This window comes from Baudoinia panamericana (assembly GCF_000338955.1).
Source record: "Baudoinia panamericana UAMH 10762 unplaced genomic scaffold BAUCOscaffold_12, whole genome shotgun sequence".
NCBI lineage: Eukaryota > Fungi > Ascomycota > Dothideomycetes > Mycosphaerellales > Teratosphaeriaceae > Baudoinia > Baudoinia panamericana.
This window is the reverse complement of record NW_006911268.1, coordinates 340791-360155: the sequence shown is the minus strand read 5'-3', so window position 1 is coordinate 360155 and position 19365 is coordinate 340791. Positions and strand designations below refer to the sequence as shown.

Genomic DNA, 19365 nt, shown 5'->3' with positions numbered 1-19365 from the left:
GCCTTGTCCGGCTTATGCCCTGCTCTTGGCACGCGCTCGGAGCCGTGCTTATCAGTGACTTTACCATTCTCGTGTTGCTACAAGCCTACAGTACAACCACCAATCTCACTCGCGCCGTTATTAGGGCCGCTCTCTAGCTCCTTAATAAGCCCACGGCGGCGTTCCTTCATAGACCGCAGACAACTACAATGCTCTACTTCGCTGGCATTCAACGTCACAACGGCTCGACAAGCAGGCACGTTTCAGCCAAGGAGATCAATGTCCCAATGACGGAATGATATGAATTCAAGCATGTTTCATTCCCGAGCAGGCGTGTCTTTTGTGCGCACGGCATTATACGAGCCATCGGTGCTGTCACAACTCTGACACCATCAGCCACGCTCTCGGCTCTATGTTACTTACCGCTCGGAACGCGCGGAAGAGACTGCTCGAAAATGCGTCATGCTAACCGCGCCGCTGCAGAAGTGAAAAGCACCTTCAAACATGGCCGAGAAGTCTATCAACCGACCTCTCTCTCACGCCCGATGTAGGTATGCACTGTAAAAAAAATGCCGGTCTTGTCCCCTCTTCATTGCTTAACCGCATAACTCCTCCGGAACATATCGTCGATACCAGTCAGGTAGTAAGTACCGGGAAAGATGGTCTCAACACTCCCAACCGGCGTAAAGTTCTTCTTCAAGTGCGCCCGCTCACGCAAATTGCACATCTCATCATACACCTCCGGCGGCACAGTCCTCCGACTCTCCAACCGCTTATGCAAATCCACTTTCTCCCGAATCTCGTCCGTGCTGCCCTTGATACGCAGCGAGAACATTGACGAAGCGAGACCGGAGCCGTAGGAGAAGATGCCTACCCGCTTACCCTGCAGGTCGTCGGAGCTGATGTTGCTGATGAGTGAGACGAGGGAGGAGTAGACCGAGGCGCAGTACATGTTTCCGCACATGGTGGGGACCTCGATGGTTGGTTGGACGCGCTGGGCGAAACGTTTCTTCGAGAGGCCGACGAAGGTTTTTTCCACGGTCTTGTCAGAGATGGATTGGTCGTATGGCATGTCTTTGAGTTCGGTGGGGACGTCTTTGAACAGTGGGTTCTCTGGGTCGGCGAGGTAGTCGTTGTATAGCAGGCGGGCGTAACTCTTGGAGACGAGCTTGCAAGTCGGCGCGTGGAAGCACATGTGGTCGAATCGATCGAGAGGCGTTTCAGGCTCCGCATGCACTCCATTGCTGTGGCCGTTCGCCTGGGACTTGAGCTTCTGCTCGCGAGCGTTGTAGGCCTTGTAGCAGTTGTCCACCGCTTCCGTGTAGCACTTGATCGAGTACTGACCGTCGACGAGCGGGTACTCGCTCGTCAGATCGGCTTTGTAGAAGTCGTAGGCGTGCGTGATGTAACTTCCACGAAGACCCGGCTCGAAGACAAGTGGCGCGTCGGGGCCAACCAGCATAGCAATGCAGCCTGCGCCGCCGGTGGGTCTTGCGGCACCCTTCTTGTACAACGCAATATCTCCCGCAACGACGACTGCATCCCGTCCGTCCCAGCCCGACGACTCGAACCAGTTGATTGTGTTGAACAGCGCGTTCGTGCCGCCGTAGCAAGCATTAACAGTATCTACGCCCTCAACGTTGAAGTTTCCCGACTTCTCGAACAGTTGCATCAGGACACTCTTGACGCTCTTGGACTTGTCGAGCAGAGTTTCCGTGCCCACTTCCAGCCTTCCAATCGAGGCTGGGTCGACGTTGTACTTCTTGAAGAGGGAGGAGAGGGTGGTGAGGGCGATGGAGTACATGTCTTCCCGGTCGTCGCAGAAGCTCATTTTGGTTTGCCCGAGGCCGATGGTGTATTTGCCTTCGCTGACGCCGTCGAACTTTTCCAGGTCGCGTTGGTCGACGCACTGGGTAGCACATCGGTCAGTTCGTAGAACAATAATCGAAGCCAACGATGGCGAACTGGCTTACTTGGCTTGGAAAGTAGAGCTCAATGGCTTTGATGCCAACATTCTGTGGTCGACCCTCCATATTGGCTATGATGGCAGATGTCGAATCGAGGTTCTCCAATGACGGGTGCAGGTCGCGTGCAACTCGGAGACGTTCCACTGGTTGCGGTGAAGCCAGAACAATGTTTGTGTGGGGTGGTCTCGCTGCGACAAAGTATGCCTGCTCTCTACTTATTCTCCAGACAAACCTAGAACACAGAGAGAAAGAGGGATTGATTCTCGAGACGATTGTGCAGAGATGTAGCAAGCAGCAGCAGGAGGAGGAGGAGGAGGAAAAAGGCGAGTGTTATGGTGTCGTAAGGTTGGAATTGCAGCTCTACAAAAGTCTGCCCATCTGCCAAACGCCCGCCGCACCGGTTCCTGCAGATTGCGTCGTTCGATGTCCAGTGGCTAAACTGCGCGCTAAACCCTAAACCCTCCGCCCGCTCGCCCAATCGCGGCAAATACCCTCGCCAACCCTCAACGGTTCAACATGAAGTCGCCTTCGCTTTGCCTCGAAAGTGGCGCTGGATGACCGCACCTCATCGCTTCGTCAGGTTTGTCCACCATCTTGGCGACACACTGAACGATAGTGTAGATACATATACTACGGGCTTGCGACATATGACTTCCATCGTGAGCCCGTCCTTGCTCGCCGCTCGTCGTACTATTGGCCGGCTTTTGATCGCCCGTAAGACGCCACACATAGCAGACGACCTACGGTAACGTGAACACGCTTGAGCACGCGACAATGCTGAGCTTTCCTGCCCGTCAGCTATATGGTAGTCATTTCCGTACAACAGGTTGTAGCGTAGGCTCCGCCACCAGACAAGCGTTCCGGAGACACAGGTTGGTTGTGGCACGTGGAGGTCTGCCTGTCGTTCATAGCACTTCCTGGATGTATCTCTTCCGCTCAAACAGCTACATATATGGTTGTACGCTGGAATTGATCGTCCCAAGGGACACGGACCAGGCGGAGAGAGATGATAGTATGCCTTTGAGAGATTCTTCGACACCATATCGCTTTAAGATAAGCCTGTTACGCCCTCCGTTATGGGCTGGTCGTAATGCACCTTCCGGTTGCCATCGCTGGTACCTTGACGGGGTTTGTTCATCTACTCGCACCGAACGATGGCTGCAATACACTGTGGCGTGGCTAAGCAGCATGCCTTTTTTCTGGATAATTGCCAGGGTATTGTGCACAGCGGCGGCGACTATGGACATACTCATAGGCAACAAAGGAATCGTGACTTACGTAGCAATGAAACACCTCTTCAACATGTTGAAATGTGCGGCTTTCGAAGTGAATGAAGCTGGTGGCTGACGGGAGCTCCCGCGCTATGCGATCGAGTTCCGCCGGCTCCATATGACTTTCAACCGTTCATCCACCATGGCTTCCACACATCCCTCCACACCACGCCGCTGGCGGCGCCGACGACCACGAAATGTCGTCGACGGCGTCGCAGCGTGCGCTCGACTACCTCGAGCAGCTGCCGGGCACCACCTTCACCAAGCTGTACCAACAGCCCTCCACCGCCCTCGCCATCTTCCGCCGCATGCTGCCTCACCTGGCTAAAACACTCGTGATGGCGATGTTGTATATGCCCAAACCCTTCGCCGTCGCCGACGTAGATGTGTGGATCAAGCCCGATGCCGAGGGTCTGCAGGCGAGAGATAGAGCGCTCAGTATCCTGCAGCGCCTGCGCATTCTATTCGACACGCGTGATGAGAAGGATGGCCGTCCGGCGTACAAACTCAGTGATGGTTTTGCGCGCAGTCTGAGGATGGCGCTCACGGGTGGTGGCAATCACCGGTCCTTTGGCGTGCCCAGCAATGCGCCGGATAAACAACCCGTCTCCGGCTCGTACTTGGATGCCTTTGCGCGCCAGCAGTGGGAAGCCATCCTCTACTACGTAGTCGGCAGTGCGCACGCAGGCCTCGGCGGCTCCACGGATGCCATCAGCGCCGGCACAAAGCAACTACTCCAGAAAGGCGAATTCGTCTCAGTCCGTGGCCGCGAAGCACACATCACCCAACGCGGCTTCACATTCCTACTACAAGAGATCAACGCGCAAATATGGACGCTCTTAATCGTCTACCTCGAGGTCTCCGGCGCCTTACACATGGACCCCGTTGACGTCCTATCCTTCCTCTTCACCCTCGGCTCCCTCGAGTTAGGCATCAGCTACAGCACCACCAACCTCACCCCAACCCAACAACAAATGCTCGACGACCTCTCCGACTTCGGCCTCGTCTACCGCCGCAGCAATGACGAAGCCCGCTACTACCCGACCCGCCTTGCTACAACCCTAACAAGCGACGCCCCGGCCCTCCCCAACACCTCCCTAACCTCCACCACAAGCACCACCACCCTCGCCTCCTCTTCAACCGACCCCAGCGCGAGTGCAAACGAAAAGGGCTACATAATCCTCGAGACAAACTACCGCCTCTACGCCTACACCTCCAGCCCCCTACCCATCACAATCCTCTCCCTCTTCGCCACCCTCAAAACCCGCTACCCCAACCTCATTACCGCCAAACTCACCAAATCCTCCATCCAATCCGCCATCGCCTCCGGCATCACAAGCGATCAGATAATAACCTACCTGACCACGCACGCCCACCCCATCTTGCGCCGGCAGAACCCGGTCTTACCACCCACAGTCGTGGATCAGATCAGACTCTGGCAGATCGAGGGCGAGCGGATGACGGCGTGGAAGGGGTTTTTGATCAGGGATGTGGGGACGGCGGAGGAGTACGATAAGGCGGTGCAGTATGCGGATGCGCTGGGGGTGTTGCGGAAGGAGTTTAGGGGGAAGGGGTGGTTTTTTGTGAGTCGGATGGATCAGATGAGTGTTTACTTTCGGGCGCAGGCGGCCAAGAAGAAGGAGGCAATGGCGAGGAGGGAGGCGGAAGGGAAAGGTGCGACGGTGGTGAAGAGGGAGGGTTGAGTGGTTTTGCTGGATTGTGGGTCAGATGCTTCAGGTGCGGGCATAGCGATGGAGTCTGGGTGGGTTAGAGTTCAGGCTCAAAGCGGTTGGTACCAGTAGGTATGAGTGTCTTGGGGCTCATACTTCGTTCCACAACGAACATTCTGCCACTGCTCAAGTTCAGCCAGTCAAGCTACCATTACCCGCTCAAACTTTCACGACATTTCTCCAAACATGCGCCGAGATACTACATATGCTACACGCATTAGACGTTGAACCCTCCAGGCACCGCAGCCTCTCACACATCCGCCACCATCGACTACAGGACCAAACTCCGCCGATGCCTCCCAAAAAGCCGCTCCACAAACGTCCCCTTCCTCCCGTCACCCCACCCCAAACCATTACTCTTTTCTACCACACCTTCACAGACCTCACGCGCCTCCCCACTTACGTCCTGCCGCCCCGACACCGCCACCCTCCTTACCGGCGGCAAATTTACCATCATCGGCCTAGCCAACTCCGCACTCCCCGTCACCGCAGCAAACTGCAACTGAAACACCACAAAACTCTCCCTTGCCTCCTGGCTCGCACACAGACTGTGCAGATACTCCATGGCGCGACGCATGCGGCGGGTGTTGGCTTCAGGGCTGTGCATTTTGTCCGAGTCGGATTTGGAGAGGTGGAGGTTGGTGGCGAGTTCGTCGTTGTGGTAGCGGTCGGTTAGGGCGGCGAAGCGGCCGCACCAGTAGGGGATTGGTTTGGGGGTATAGATGGCTTGGGTGCTGGGATTCGGGGTAGGGTGGTTGGGATTGCTGTTGGGTTTGGGTAGGAACGGGGTTAGTGAGGGAACTTTGTTGGCTGGGCGCGACGACGACACGGCGCTCTTGACTTTGCTGCCGGTAAGAGCTTCGGTGGCCAGTGGTGTTCTTGGCGTTGGCAATAGCACGACTGGCTGGACTTCAGACATGAGTCTCCGCTCCGGAATCTGGCCGTGACGGGACGGACGTCGATTCGTAATGTTCGTCAAGATGGGTTGCGAGTTCCACCTCTGTGCAGGCTGCGGTCTACCTGGAATTGCAGTACGTTCACGCGAAGGGCGGGAAGCAGGGCTGCTGTAAGATAGTTTGGCAGCATGCAGTTTCAGTGGCTTCTGTGGGAGAGGCTGGGTGAAGCCAATGTCATCGACGCAGGCGTCAATGTCTACAACTCCCCATCAGCAAGGACATCTTACGATCGTTGATACTTTTAGGAGACTCCACTTACGCTGGGGTAGCAGTTGCTCGCAGCTGTCACTGCTGGGCGCCCACCCATGTCTGCCGGCATAGTTACGAGACGGCAGCGAAGAGCCGTACAAGTCCTTGTTATCGAACATGGACATTGACGGCAACGGCTTGACGGGACTTAGTGTGAGGTTCTCCTTGAACGCCGTTGCTCTGCCCATGTTTGTGGCGAGGTCGACGTTCAATGGGAGAAGTGGCTCGGTATCAGACCGCTTGGCACGGTTACGGATCAGAGAGGGCTTCATGCTGACTTCTGTTGGAGCAAGCCTCGAGTGGCTGTATTTGCGGTGGGAGACGGGCGGAGACGGCAAGCGCGTCGAAGGCAGCAGAGCGGTGGGCAAACGTGACTGTGACTTCGAAGGCGCCATTGGAGCATTCCGGCGTGCTCGAGTGGGTAGAGGCAGATTGCTGAACGTACGGCTTCGCGGCATCCCGCCTACAGGATCGTCCGGCAGGCAGATGTAGCTGTTCCTTGTGGAAGTATAACTGGGCGCCGGAGGCATAGGAAGAGCGGTGATGCCATCGCCGGTAAGAGTGATGGGGGCGGATGGAGTGGAGCTGGAGTGTGGTTGCAGTGCGGAAGCTGTGTTACTGGCCAGAGACAGAGTGCTGGTGGAGGAGGTCGCGGTGCTGTTACCGGTGGCGTTGTTGGAGCGACGCCGATTGAATGGATTCAGCACTTGAAAGGATGCTATCGAGCTAAGGCGCCGTAGGGAAGTCCGCCGTGAGTCTGGCGGAGCGTCAATGGACTCAATATGACGGGACGGCATGGTGCTACACCGGCAACAGCACCAAGACGAGATCGAAGAGTAATGAACATGCGAACAGACGGAGCGACGAGTGGCAATTGCATTTTCTGGTGCGGTCGGCGAGGTAGTGGCGATTGCTTGGTTTATGCGGAAGGTACGCTTGGTCGGAGCCGCAGTTTCCTTCTTGTATAGGGGAGTGGGAGAGCACCTTCACCAATTGCCTCTGTGCCATCATATGCCTTCAATCTTCCTTCTTACATAATCTCACTCAAAGCTCGGAAGAGCCACTGTGCGAACGCTTACTCCGCCATCGTGTTGTTCTATTCGCCCGTGACGTTACCTCCACAAGCATAAATAGCAGCTTGACACCACCGCAACACAAAGACAACCCAAACCACCCCTTCGAGAGTGCGCATGAGTGCCCGAATAACACGCGTCGTAATAGTTGACACGAATCCCCAGCTCAACCGTTGGGCCATCTTCTTGTTCGCCTGTCTCGAGAACGTGTGTTCTGATTCCGTCGAATGCGTGGACTTGCACTGCTATGGCGAAGAGGAACAGCATGATGCCATGAGCTGTGAGCTGAAGCGAAAGCATGTACATGTTCGCGTGGTTGGATGGGCGGCTGCGGGCTTCGCAGCATCGCTGCAAGTGCCGGGCCTTCATGATCTGCAGGCCGAGATCCTGCAGCAAACGGCACTATGCCGTCTCTCCTTATGTGTAGTTGCCACAGAGCACATGCATCTACGGAGCTCCTACTGGATTTGCTTGTGTAAACCTTCTCAAACGTGGCTGCTTGTCAACCTCGATGTCGCATACGCTGGTTCGTACGGGCACCACCTGATCATTAGACGAAGCCTGTCGCACTTTCTCGACTTCCGGTTATATGTTAGGGGAGAGCTGGTCGTACTTCACGCACATCTCAACGCTCTCGATGCTGGCTTGCAGGAACTTGCGGGCTTCAAGGCCAACCCAAACCTTGGCCATCGACAGATCGCCGGATCGTAGCATGGAGGCGCCGCTCTGAGCGCCAAGCTGTCGCAGGATCGGAAGCGCACTATCGAAAGTCAGCTTAGCATACCACAATACAGCGCACAGTAGCGTAACTCACCCAGAAAACAGGTCAAGGTTAGGATCCAGACTCCGCCCAATACCCTCCAGCAACAATATGCTAAGCACGACATTGACAAAGTCGCCTTCGAGACGGACATGATGCCCGCGAACCATGCTAAGCACCTCGTTGAGGATGTCACCAATCTTAATGTTGCCCAGAGCGAACGTCTTGCTCTTAACCCCAAGAACAAGGTGCTGCATCCTCAGTGCAAACACCTCCTTGTCAATGACGGCTTCCGGCTGCCGACACCGCTCCACCATGAGATGCCCAGCTTTGTACCCATCGAACTCCGCCACCGCTTTAAAGAGGTCGAGGAAATTCTTCCGATTCGTGTCGTTCAGTTCCGTCACTAATCCGGTGTCAATGAAGATGAGCTGGGGTCGGTAGCCTTCCTTATCAATCTGCGCCAGTGTCTCCGTCCACGCGCCCTTCTCGTGGCGATGTGGTCTCAATCGCTCGAGCACATCTTCGGTCACGTCCCGGCTGTTTTCCGGACTAGCCTTTGGCCTGCCGGTGAAGGAATGGATGTTCACTCCAACATCCACCACAGCGGGTTTGTAAAAGCGAACCATGATGTTGCCCGGATGCAAGTCGGCGTGGATGAAATTGTCGATGAGCAGCATGTGCAAAAAAGCATCGAGACCTTCATCCGCGATCTCCTTCTGAAACACGCCACCGCCGTTCTGAAGGAAGTGCTCAAGCGGGATGCCGGTCGCGAACTCTTCCACGAGCACCTGTCGGGTAGTGTACTGGCTGTAAGGATACGGGAACGAGGCTGTCGTGCGGTTGCGGAAGTTCTTGCGGAAGATAGTCAAATTGGCCGACTCGATGCGAAGGTCCAGCTGTAAGCGCATCATCTCGCCGAATTGCTTGACCTCGTCTGGGAAGCTCAGCCACTCCATCGTTGGTATCGCGTTGATTATGTTGGCGAAGAAGCCCATGATGCGCAGGTCACGCCTCACTATGCGCTCGATCTTTGGGTGTAGCACTTTGATCGCTACGTAGCTTGACGGTATGCGTTGTGGTGTGCTCTTCAGTAATGGGTCGACGGTTTTCATGGCTTTCTCCCGTAGAGACTGTGGCTTTCGCAGATCCTCATCGTCCAGCATGGCGAGGTCAGGCTTCAGCTTGGCCTTGTAAACCTGTGCTATCGCACCGACACCCAATGGCTTTTCGTGAAACTCCTCGAATATGTCGTTGAATGGCCTTCCGAATGCCTGCTCTAGTGTCTGCTTGGTGACCTTCAAAGAATGCGCTGGAGCGTTCGAGTGCAAAGCAGACATAATCGAGCACATCTGCTCTGGAAAGATATCCGTCCTACTTGCAGCCCACTGACCCAGTTTGATGAACGCCGCGCCTGCTCGCTCCATCGAGGACACGAGAAAGCCATACCACCACAACGTACCCGACCTCTCATTATCCCTATCGGCCTGCCGCGGCCCAAACCAGATAAGTGGTATTGTCACTAACACCGGCACGAATATAACCACCAAATGTAGGAACCGAAACCCCGTCGCAATGGGTTCCACGATCCATCCGTCCAAGAACTTCCACAACGCTCGTCTCCATTTGCGTGAATGTTTCAATCGGTCCGGAACCCGCTCCTCGAGCTCTTGACGTGACAGCTCTAGCATCTGCTCTTCGTGCGTCTTGCCATGTCTGTCGCTGCCTTCGTCTTCGGCTATGGATACGAAGACTGCGGGACTCAGGGCTGCGGCTAACAGGACGGTACCACCACGTATTGGAGGGGGAGGGCGACGGAAGCCTTGTCGGACGTGATGTAGTATTGATATATTTCTTCTTTGTGCTCCACTACGGAGAGTCTGCTGTAGGTTTCGCGTGATTTGCTGCCGAGGAAGTTCGCTTGCGCAGCGCCAGCATATTCGCCCCAGAAGGAGGGTGGAGCGCATGTTGCGGACAGTCTTAGTCTGGTAATATCAAGAGCGGGCACTCTGTCAGTATACCATATTGTCTATTCCTAGTGGTGGAGCATCAATGTTGGCCTCGAGTGGTACGGAACCGTTGTCGTTGGTTTGTTGATCCGCTGAATGCAGTCCGGGTTCCTTAGGTACGTCATGCAGCTGTCACATGGAAGGGCTCGTATATACACAGTATAGATACAACAACAGCTCCGAGTTGCCGGAGAACAATCGATACGTTCAGTCGTCTTATCGTTTTCATGTCTACTTCTATACTGCAACACCACCAGCGCCTACGCTCAACGATGGAATGCGTCGCAACAAGATCGTGGTGGCTAAAGCCCGAAAGATTCGTCTGCCGCATCACTCACGAGCATTCCAAATTTCCACACCTGCTCCACCTTGAGCGTTCTGTTACCCTCTGCGTCTTCAACCGCATCCAGCACCACCAAGTCGGCGTCGGCATCGGCGTCCAGCGTGCCCTTGACCCCTTTCAAGCCTAGCATCTCCGCCGGCGTCGCGGTCACTGCACGGATGACTTCCGGTATCGACGCGTGAGACCAAGCCCAGAAGTTGCTCACACATTCAATCAGTGTCGCGGAGCTGCCAGCAATGGTGTCTGAGCCCTCTCTCGTCAACAAGTGACCTTTCTTGACCCAGCGGTCATTGTTCGTCCACGGATAAACTCCGTCGGGTAGGCCGGCGGTGTATTGAGCATCTGTGACTAGGATGAAGCCTTCCGGGTGTGCGTTCCATGCGATCTTGACAGTGGTCGGATGAAGGTGAATGCCGTCTGAGATCACGCCGAAGTATGGGCGCTCTCTTCCTTCCGCTTTGCCCAGCACGCCAAAAATGCCCGGGTTGCGGTGGTGTAGTGGTCGCATGGCATTGAAGAGATGCGTGATCATCGTAGCGCCCAGATGGATTGCCTCGCTTGCTTCCTCGTAGCTGGCTTCAGTGTGACCGATAGCGAACCGTATTCCTCGCTTCGTCACCTCTGGTATGCACGTAGAAATGCCATGAATTTCCGGAGCCGCCGTGATCATGGTGACGGGCGATCGTGACTCTTCAGCCGGATGATTCAGATTTCCAGCGCCATAGCACGTCTCAAGGTCTGCGAAGCCGTTGGGCGCCTCCTGCAGGACCTCTAGGCTGTGAATACCGTTCTTCGTCGGTGATATGAAGGGACCTTCACAATGTGCACCAAGCGATTCCGAGCCTTCGAGCGCATTCCGCGAGCCTCCACTTGGTGCCAGATATCTCAACACTTTGTGATACACGTCCGCGTTCTGACTTGGTAGAGTAGGTAGGTAGCTCGTCACGCCTGTACGGACCAAGTGCCTGTTAAATCTCTTCAAGCCCTTCTGGTAGTCAGTCAAGTCCTCCGGCACTGTGGAGAAGTCGAAGCCGAACGCCCCATTGAATTGCACATCTATGAAACCAGGGCAGAGGATCTTATTCTTAAGGTCTATCGTCTCATCGGGTATGACGAAGTGCTCATAGAAGACTTCCTGGCTGCGCAAGATGCGACCGGTCACTGACGATATCCAGAGGTCTTCCTCGACAAGGCGATCTCCCTTCACCAAGCGACCACCGGTGAGGCGAGTGACTCCCGTCCTTGGCCGCTCGGGAGACAGTGCGGTGGGCATGATGACCGTATTTGAAACGGCATCCAGACCCGGGAAGCTTACGTCCGCGAGCAGTGTGTGGATTCTGGCAGGCTGATCGTTTCAGCTCATTGACTCGAAGACGTCCAGTCCGTCAGCAAGCACCGAGCCGGCAAGCGTAGGGTTAAGAGATCGCTATTACATTGACGTGATGAATGTGCGGGACACATCGCGAATGCCCGGACCTGCGCACAGTGTACACCAACCATACATAGTACTGCTTACCTTATCGGCCTGTCAGCCTATCTTATCGTTTCCGTGAAGCTCGTGCCAAAGCTCGACGGGGAGGTTACATTGATTGAGAAGGAGCTGAGCCCGAAAGCAAGAAGCTCCTCGGATACTTCCGGGTTCCGCAATACGAGGCCCGCCAACGCAACCGCACCAGACTGCCACACCATGTCAGCCATGCAGTATACAGCACCGTTTCGGAATCCTAGCCGGCGTTGCATCCGCATACATACAAGCCCGTTGCTGCCGCGACCCTTCGCTGAGCCTACCCACGCCGAGTGAAGCTAGCTAAGCAAGGTAGCATCGCTATGCTACTCCGACCCTCCTGCCGATCCACTGAAGGTAACGCTGCAACATTCAGCTAGCCTCGTGACACCGCGTGGACATCGCGTTGGCAGGCAAGCCTCCAGCGCCTGCCAAAATGGGTAGTCACGGTGCTGCTCCGCTTGACCCAATGTGGGACGATACGGACAGGCTGCTCGGCCAGCTGCTGATGATGGGGTTTGAGGGCACTACTGTTACGCCACAGGTACACTGCATGCTTTTTGGTTTCCGGTGGAAACAACGAGAGTTAGACTGACCGTCGGCGGCTTTTTAAGATCCGCAAACTCATCAGAGAAGATCACCTTGGCTCGATCCTGCTGACAGCCAAGAATCTCAAGTGTAAGCAGTCCCTCTGTCCATATATCCCTTTTTAAACTAACCAGCTCTAGCTGCCGAACAAACTACGCAGCTCGTGCTTGAACTCCAGAAGTGTGCATACGATGCTGGTCATCCCGTGCCTTTGGCCATTGGCCTTGACCAGGAGAATGGCGGTGTCAACTCGCTTTTCGACGAGATTTACATCCGCCAATATCCCTCCGCTATGGGTGTGGCGGCAACTGGATCTCGAGAATTGGCCTTCGAAGTCGCGAAAGCTACGGCAGAAGAGATCTCAGCATGCGGTATCAATCTCATGATGGGTCCGTGTCTGGATGTGTTGACCAATGCACGCAACCAACCCTTAGGCGTCCGCACGACGGGTGATGATCCTCAAGAGGTCTCCTCGTATGGCGTCGCCTTCATGAGAGGCTACAAGGAGGCCGGGCTTGCTTCGATGGGCAAGCACTTCCCTTCGTATGGCAGCTTGGAGTTTTTAGGCTCGGCTTTGGACGTCCCAACTATCACTGAGAGCTTGGAGTCACTGAGTCTGAACGCGCTGGTACCTTTCCGCAATGCCATCAAGGAAGGTTTGGACGCCATGATGGTGGGTGGCTGCGCCATGTCTTCCGCAGGCTTGAATGTAATGCACGCTTGTCTCTCCGAGCAAGTCGTCAATGATCTTCTGCGGAATGATTTGAAGTTCGACGGTGTTGTTATATCTGATTGCTTAGAAATGGAAGCCTTAAGTCATAATATTGGCGTCGGTGGTGGTACGGTCATGGCGATCAATGCTGGCTGCGATGTGGTATTGCTGTGCCGGTCGTTCGTGCACCAGCAGGAAGCAATCCAAGGTCTTAAACTCGGCATCGAGAATGCTATGATAAGCACCGAGCGCCTCCGATCATCACTGCGACGAGTCCTGGACATGAAGGCGAGGAGCACATCGTGGGAGAAGGCGCTGGCTCCGCCCGGCATCGGCCTGCTGTCACAGCTGCAGCCTTCACATACGACTTTATCAACGAGAGCTTACAACTCATCGATTACCGTCGTTCGCGACAAGAACAGGCTTCTTCCGCTGTCGAATATAATGGAGCCTGAAGATGAACTTCTGCTTTTGACTCCTCTTGTGAAGCCGTTAGTCGCATCGGCCGCAGCGCGACAGCTGAGCGAACATGCCACCAGTGACTCGCCCGAGCCAGCACTATGGGAGCGCAGTGCATCTGTTATGAGCGGAGAGCGCGTCTTTCGCGAACTTGGCAGATCACTTGCTCGGCAACGGAGTGGTCGGGTTCTACATACATCATACACCGCAAACGGAGTTCGACCGCAGCATGAGAACCTCATTGGCCGAGCTAGTGCAATCATTATCGTAACCGCCGACGCGAACCGCAACCTGTACCAGCATGGTTTCACGAAGCATGTCTCGATGATATGCAACATGCAATACAAATCCGGGGCGGAAAAGCGAGAGAAGCCGGTGATAGTGGTGGCAGTCAGCTCACCTTATGACTTTGTAATGGACCACACGATCGGCACCTATGTCTGTACATACGACTTCACGGAAACGGCATTGACCTCGTTAGTAAAGGTACTATACGGCGAATGTACGGCAGCTGGAGCCCTGCCCGGCACTCTCAGTCAAAGTCAGAAACTCTCCCAATCGAAGCAGCATTGGCTCGTTGAAGCTTTCAACGAGGAGCGTGACTCAAACGCACTCGACGTCCTCATCAAGTCATCTGTGGACGATAACACACCAGGCCTACACTCTGAGCTCGCAAGCGCAACGTCCAACTCATTCCTCCTCCGGAACCCGGAAGTGCTCGAAGCGCACTTCGTTGTGCGCAACAGTACTACGCAAGCATTGTACGGCTTTTGCACGACGTACTTCTTCAAAGCTACCGGCACTGGCGTTATAGGCGCCGTCTTCGTGGATTCCGGAAGACGGAAGCTGTCGATCGGCCATTCCCTACACAACCGAGCCATACGCACCATGCTGCAGAGAGATGGTGTCAAGCGATTTCAGCTGGGCTCGCGACTGCCCAGTATCTACCTCGGCATACCAACCGGTCATGGGGGTGAACGCAAGCGGCTGCGTTCTTGGTTCGCAAATCTCGGCTGGAACACGGCTTTGAGTCGCTCTGTTTGCAGCATGGTAGCGCGCAACCTGTCTACCTGGACACCGCCGCCAGGCATGGCGAAGAGCTTGCAAAGTGCTGGTGCAGACTTTGATCTTGTCTACGGCTGGGATCATGCTGGTCCAGTACTCGATCACATCAAGACCAATAATCGACAAGGACTCGCGGAAGTCTACAAGATGGCGCTTTCCGACCCTTCAGCCTGCGGCATCATTCGGGCGAAACGGCCAGAGGACGGTTCGCTCGTCGGCACGGTTGTCTTGTACAACATGCAATCGCAGCTCGCGGACTTTGTACCTGGCATGAAGGACATCGGGGAGCTTGCGGGAGGCATCTCCTCTCCCGTCATCAGTCCTGCAGTCGGCGAATACTCTACGCTGCTGCAAGGCCTGATCCTCCTGGGTATGCGGCAGATCAAGCAGCAGGGCTGCAATGCTTGTATACTCGACTATATAGACGGGGATGGCAACTTTGATGGGCTGAGTGCTATGGGATTCAGCGTCCTGCACACGTTCGAGGAAGTCAGTTGCGATGCGGCGACATGGACGATGGTACCGCCGTCGTAAACTAAGGGCGCGCCTTCTTGGATACAATTTTTGCTTTGATACCCAGTCTGCGGTTGATCCGTAGTGATGCGATTACTGATGAGCTGTATAAATGATACCCCTGCTGTCTATCTACATCGTCGAAAGACAATCGCGGGAGTCGGACGGAACAGAGCTGTTCCGGGGAAAAGGCTCGAGGCTCCGCACGCCAGTGAGTGGAGCCGGAGATTGACAGCTCAATTACCTCAAGCAGCTCGCGACCACCTGTCGATCAATCACCGAAGGATCTCGTATCCGACCACAGCGAAACAGCCACTGCTCGTTGCGTTTTCTTCATTCTCCTTGGAGAGGATGTCGCACCAACCCACAGCGCTCTTAGCAAATGCGCGACAACGCAAGATGTCTTTCAAGTCGTCTTGGTGAAGCCAATCCGCGCTCTTCGACCATCGCTCAATGATAAGCCGAGCTTGGAGTCTGCGACGTCGAGCACGAAAGAGATAGATCACAGACGGTATACCGCTAACGGCTGGCTGGGACTGCGTCACAAAGTACTGTGTTTGCGCAATTATTGGAAGAAGCGTAGACGCTGCTTTGGCTTTTGCGCATGGTCTGCATGCTACGCAAGCGTTGACGGTGCGCTGATTCACTGTTGCAAACATGGACAACCTTTCCGGTTTCGACCCGTCTACCATGACCTATCTGCCATCACTAACTCAGCTGAATGTTGGCGGAGCGTCGGATCCATATCAAGAGTTGCTACTCCCGATTGAGCTGCCGGATCATCAATCTACCTATGGATACGCTGTGTGAGACCTGCCGATGCCGAGGTGCCAGTGCACATGAACTGACCCGCTGATAGCAGTGAAGACTTGAATCTGCAATCATTGCAGCCGCAACGGACACCTCAATTGAAGCGATACTCGAGCACCTTCGTAGAGGACCCGTTCTCGGACGTCGTCAGTGCCTTCGAGCCTGTTGGTCAGGAACAGCAAGATACTGAGACGCCGTCGATCGATAGAGATAACAAGCTTCTAAGCTTCTCGCCACCCAGTCTCGACTATGCTCTACTTGATTATTCGTTCCGACGAACAACCATCTCCCTGGCGGCGCAGCTTCATGGCATGTTCTTCTTGGCCGAATCACCTTGGGCTGCCCCGGGCGAGACGCAGCCGCTACCGAACGAACTGACATGCTACCGAAGAAACTTATTCCAAATTACTGGGGACATTACATTGCCGAGGGCGCTCCGGTATATCCTGACAGACCACGGGGAGCAAATACCGATCATCGGACAGGAGCTAACCATCAGTGCAACGGAGTCAACCGAAGGGAATGCAGTGAAGGTCATCTCCGTGCCCTGGAAGACACCAACGAATGGAAACCAGGCGATGATCGATGAGAAGATTGAGCGCGAGCCTCCTACGATCCCGCTGGACTTGATGAGTATGCAGGATGTTGACACAGACTTCGCAAGCATTCCCTTTCAGTGGAAGAGATTGCAGTTCCGGATTGCTACAGCCAACAATGGTCGACGTAAAGAGCTTCAACAACACTTTGTTGTAAGACTCAAGGTGATCGCGACGCTTGCGACGGGCGGCAAGGTCCCAATTTGCGAAGTCCGCTCAGGAGCGATCATTGTACGAGGGCGAAGTCCGCGAAACTTCCAAAGCAGAAAGGACATGCCGTTGAGTGGTGCAGGCCATTCAAGGAAGACATCGAACCTTCCTGGTCAGCTGAACCGAACAGTATCCCGTGAGTCAACTGGCAATAAGATACCTGATGGTCCAACTTCGGCTCCGCTCAAGCAGGAGGTTGCCGGGCCAGCTTCTTTCTTCGACCCCAACGAAGGTACAGCGAACAACGACTTCTATGACTGGAAAGGTCTCGGCCAGGTGCAGCCAGGTGCAATGACTGCTCTACCTCCGGATCCCAGTCCCTTTCAGCGCGGCAACGTATACGCTTCATCCTCGCCAGATCTAACTCGGGTACCCAAGCCGCCACCACCGCCTTCGGCGCCAATCAACCTTTCCCTGGTGGAGGATGATTCGCCGCAGCCTGGCAATAGCACTACGCCACCAGACCAACGAGCTGCGAAGAAGTCACACATACCGACTAGACCACCTTCCTTCTCCCTCAATACGATAAACAGTCCCGATGAAAGTGCTGATTTGCTTTACGAGTATTTCCCGCTTGGCCTGGATGACTGGATGCCGCCGGTAGATGCTGTGTATAGGCCGCACGTGGTCCATCACACCAAGCTGCCGTCTGATCCAAGGGACCCGAAGGCCCCTGTGAAGGGTGCGCGGAGCAAGCGATACTTCAGCGAGGCTGTGAGCTGAGCCATCAATGCGCCTCGGCCAAGGAGCCGACAGACGACCGATTCTGCACAACCTACCTCTTTCCAGTGTGACGAACATTATATCGAGCGCTCGCCGCCACTGATTAGCTGCGCGTTCAGTCCAGGAAGTCGCAAGACGATAGAGCTGTTAAGGGCCCCAGCCAATACCGGCTCGCTGTCCGCCTCGAGCTTTCATGTGACGAACGTCCGTTCTGAATCATACCAAAGGACGCAACGCTCCGAACATATATCCACGCTGCCTTAATTGATGCATCTCGCCAACAGTAGCACATACGATTTCTGTCCGGGACGAGAATAGTCGCACAAGATCAATGGGAGGCAGCGAGCCGAAGTATAACCATACATACAGCATAACAAGTGCTGTGTGGGGCGTTATGCCACAACACCTCTGAAGAAAGACTCAGTATCCACCTCAGGCAGTATTGCTCGGAAACCGAAGGCTTATTTCCCGACTAGCATCCGTCAGCCATAATTACCCTTTCTATGCACTGTACACCGGATTGTTTCCGGGCAACTTCGCAATCGGCCCGTTCAGCCCAATATCTTCGTACGGAGGCTGGACCATCGGGCTCATTGCCGTAGCCACCGGGTCCCGGCCGGTTGGTGAACCAAAGGCGCGCCAAGGGCAGTTGTCGTTCGTGAAGCATTCCGCAAAGCTATCCCGCAACGCCGTCGTGTTCTCCCACCCCATATAGAAGTCACCGTGGAAGCCGTAGCCCGTCGTGTCACCGTTCGCGAAGACAAGAGAGGCTGGGTCCGTAACTCCGTTCAAGGCGAAGCCGAATTCAGCACCAATGTTGATGAGTGCCACAGGGTGAGACGAGGGACACATACCCCCCTGGGTGTTGCCACCGAGTGAGGCATCCGGGTATGCGACGTGCGACTGGTGGTCAGGGGAATCGAGGTTACTGCCATCCCAGCAGCTGGGAAAGCGGACGTGGCCGGACAGCTGGTTGCCGTCAAGCTTAGGCGGCATCCCGTAGACTTCACCGTTGTTGCCGGACTCGAGCAAGATGGCTTGCTGCCATGGGTCGCTCATGTTCTGAGTTCGCCGCAGCGAGTTACCAGCAAGCATTTTCAAGCCAGGCGGGAACGCTCGTGGGTTGCGGGTTCCAACGCACCAGCCGGGAGCGCTGGCGTTATAGTCACAGGTGTAGTTCTCATAGTACGCCGCCTAAAGTATTGACCACGATTGTTAGCGTCATTCCAGACAGATATTTTGGCGTATGTTCGAGAGACTGCGTACCATTCCTGTGAAGGGCAAGAGGTCGAACAGCCCGTCTGAGCGCATATGATATAGTTGAGGAGCCCAGTAACTGCTGTGATCCGTGAACTTGTCGCAGGTGGTCGCATTGCCCTGGAGAGCACCGTATGTGCCATTCATTTGTTGACCGAAGGCTGTTGAGCCAACCGCGGCGTGGACATGGCCGGAAGGCCAGACGCCGGGTGCTAAGATGGGATCGAGGCGGGCTTGAGTAAGAGGGGCGCAGTTGAGCGTCCAGACGCTTGATGCCGTCGTGGAGGAAAGAACGGAAGCCAGCACCACGGTGCCGATAATGAACAACGGAGCCATGACCGGACGACAGAGCTTGACCTGTGACTTGGTTTATGTACCGTGACTGGCGCAGACGGAACTTGAGGAAAGTGGAATGCAGTACGGCATCGTTGTAGGCCATGAGCACGCGATATATATTCCTTCATCTTCGCCACGTCGGCTGACTTTGCCAGATCCAACCTCTCCTTTGCCATGCGGTGCTCCTGCAAAGAACATCATGGAAAGCGTACTCCTGCATATTAACGGTATTGGCGCCACAGAACGTTGTGATCA

General features: G+C 55.1%; 10 protein-coding genes across 10 annotated transcripts; 4 read left to right on the top strand and 6 right to left on the bottom strand.

The window, feature by feature from the left end:
• Positions 1-83: 83 nt before the first annotated feature.
• Positions 84-2303, bottom strand: BAUCODRAFT_114572 (uncharacterized protein). The gene is made up of 2 exons (XM_007681885.1): positions 1953-2303; positions 84-1888 (listed from the first exon to the last, which is right to left on the bottom strand). The coding sequence occupies exons 1-2, from the start codon at positions 2010-2012 to the stop codon at positions 569-571; spliced, it is 1380 nt and encodes a 459-aa protein (XP_007680075.1). The 5' UTR covers positions 2013-2303; the 3' UTR covers positions 84-568.
• A 197-nt stretch (positions 2304-2500) lies between these two features.
• On the top strand, positions 2501-2695 carry BAUCODRAFT_125693 (uncharacterized protein; the record flags this gene model as incomplete). The annotated part of the gene is made up of 1 exon (XM_007681884.1): positions 2501-2695. The coding sequence occupies one exon, from the start codon at positions 2501-2503 to the stop codon at positions 2693-2695; it is 195 nt and encodes a 64-aa protein (XP_007680074.1).
• A 657-nt stretch (positions 2696-3352) lies between these two features.
• On the top strand, positions 3353-5069 carry BAUCODRAFT_259506 (uncharacterized protein). Its single transcript, XM_007681883.1, has 2 exons — positions 3353-4878; positions 4915-5069. Exons 1-2 carry the CDS (start codon positions 3415-3417, stop codon positions 4918-4920), a joined length of 1470 nt encoding a protein of 489 aa, XP_007680073.1. The 5' UTR covers positions 3353-3414; the 3' UTR covers positions 4921-5069.
• A 149-nt stretch (positions 5070-5218) lies between these two features.
• BAUCODRAFT_77545 (uncharacterized protein) lies at positions 5219-6682 on the bottom strand (the record flags this gene model as incomplete). The annotated part of the gene is made up of 2 exons (XM_007681788.1): positions 5219-6046; positions 6131-6682. 2 exons carry the CDS (start codon positions 6680-6682, stop codon positions 5219-5221), a joined length of 1380 nt encoding a protein of 459 aa, XP_007679978.1.
• Positions 6683-7106: 424 nt separating this feature from the next.
• Positions 7107-7702, bottom strand: BAUCODRAFT_259487 (uncharacterized protein). Its single transcript, XM_007681882.1, has one exon. It carries the CDS (start codon positions 7592-7594, stop codon positions 7265-7267), a length of 330 nt encoding a protein of 109 aa, XP_007680072.1. The 5' UTR covers positions 7595-7702; the 3' UTR covers positions 7107-7264.
• On the bottom strand, positions 7703-10161 carry BAUCODRAFT_259486 (uncharacterized protein). The gene is made up of 2 exons (XM_007681881.1): positions 8040-10161; positions 7703-7985 (listed from the first exon to the last, which is right to left on the bottom strand). Exons 1-2 carry the CDS (start codon positions 9950-9952, stop codon positions 7811-7813), a joined length of 2088 nt encoding a protein of 695 aa, XP_007680071.1. The 5' UTR covers positions 9953-10161; the 3' UTR covers positions 7703-7810.
• Position 10162: 1 nt separating this feature from the next.
• On the bottom strand, positions 10163-12067 carry BAUCODRAFT_259500 (carbohydrate esterase family 9 protein). Its single transcript, XM_007681880.1, has 2 exons — positions 11854-12067; positions 10163-11703 (listed from the first exon to the last, which is right to left on the bottom strand). The coding sequence occupies exon 2, from the start codon at positions 11608-11610 to the stop codon at positions 10297-10299; it is 1314 nt and encodes a 437-aa protein (XP_007680070.1). The 5' UTR covers positions 11611-11703; positions 11854-12067; the 3' UTR covers positions 10163-10296.
• Positions 12068-12180: 113 nt separating this feature from the next.
• Positions 12181-15326, top strand: BAUCODRAFT_259476 (glycoside hydrolase family 3 protein). Its single transcript, XM_007681879.1, has 3 exons — positions 12181-12385; positions 12456-12519; positions 12570-15326. The coding sequence occupies exons 1-3, from the start codon at positions 12278-12280 to the stop codon at positions 15197-15199; spliced, it is 2802 nt and encodes a 933-aa protein (XP_007680069.1). The 5' UTR covers positions 12181-12277; the 3' UTR covers positions 15200-15326.
• Positions 15327-15835: 509 nt separating this feature from the next.
• Positions 15836-17517, top strand: BAUCODRAFT_151124 (uncharacterized protein; the record flags this gene model as incomplete). The annotated part of the gene is made up of 2 exons (XM_007681878.1): positions 15836-15984; positions 16038-17517. The coding sequence occupies 2 exons, from the start codon at positions 15836-15838 to the stop codon at positions 17515-17517; spliced, it is 1629 nt and encodes a 542-aa protein (XP_007680068.1).
• Positions 17518-17672: 155 nt separating this feature from the next.
• Positions 17673-19124, bottom strand: BAUCODRAFT_37611 (uncharacterized protein). The gene is made up of 2 exons (XM_007681605.1): positions 18784-19124; positions 17673-18711 (listed from the first exon to the last, which is right to left on the bottom strand). The coding sequence occupies exons 1-2, from the start codon at positions 19108-19110 to the stop codon at positions 18019-18021; spliced, it is 1020 nt and encodes a 339-aa protein (XP_007679795.1). The 5' UTR covers positions 19111-19124; the 3' UTR covers positions 17673-18018.
• Positions 19125-19365: the final 241 nt, after the last annotated feature.

What these genes read in the sequence shown, in the direction of transcription:
- BAUCODRAFT_114572 (XM_007681885.1), bottom strand. Translation starts at nt 2,012, where the DNA reads ATGGAGGGTCGACCACAGAATGTTGGCATCAAAGCCATTGAGCTCTAC. An exon ending in AGCTCTACTTTCCAAGCCAA is followed by an intron (nt 1,889 to 1,952) that starts GTAAGCCAGTTC and finishes TGTGCTACCCAG; the next exon opens with TGCGTCGACCAACGCGACCT.
- BAUCODRAFT_259476 (XM_007681879.1), top strand. Translation starts at nt 12,278, where the DNA reads ATGGGTAGTCACGGTGCTGCTCCGCTTGACCCAATGTGGGACGATACG. An exon ending in GCACTACTGTTACGCCACAG is followed by an intron (nt 12,386 to 12,455) that starts GTACACTGCATG and finishes CGGCTTTTTAAG; the next exon opens with ATCCGCAAACTCATCAGAGA. An exon ending in GACAGCCAAGAATCTCAAGT is followed by an intron (nt 12,520 to 12,569) that starts GTAAGCAGTCCC and finishes AACCAGCTCTAG; the next exon opens with CTGCCGAACAAACTACGCAG.
- BAUCODRAFT_259506 (XM_007681883.1), top strand. Translation starts at nt 3,415, where the DNA reads ATGTCGTCGACGGCGTCGCAGCGTGCGCTCGACTACCTCGAGCAGCTG.
- BAUCODRAFT_259487 (XM_007681882.1), bottom strand. Translation starts at nt 7,594, where the DNA reads ATGAAGGCCCGGCACTTGCAGCGATGCTGCGAAGCCCGCAGCCGCCCA.
- BAUCODRAFT_37611 (XM_007681605.1), bottom strand. Translation starts at nt 19,110, where the DNA reads ATGGCTCCGTTGTTCATTATCGGCACCGTGGTGCTGGCTTCCGTTCTT. An exon ending in TCTTGCCCTTCACAGGAATG is followed by an intron (nt 18,712 to 18,783) that starts GTACGCAGTCTC and finishes TCAATACTTTAG; the next exon opens with GCGGCGTACTATGAGAACTA.
- BAUCODRAFT_259486 (XM_007681881.1), bottom strand. Translation starts at nt 9,952, where the DNA reads ATGCGCTCCACCCTCCTTCTGGGGCGAATATGCTGGCGCTGCGCAAGC. An exon ending in AACCTTGACCTGTTTTCTGG is followed by an intron (nt 7,986 to 8,039) that starts GTGAGTTACGCT and finishes GACTTTCGATAG; the next exon opens with TGCGCTTCCGATCCTGCGAC.
- BAUCODRAFT_259500 (XM_007681880.1), bottom strand. Translation starts at nt 11,610, where the DNA reads ATGCCCACCGCACTGTCTCCCGAGCGGCCAAGGACGGGAGTCACTCGC.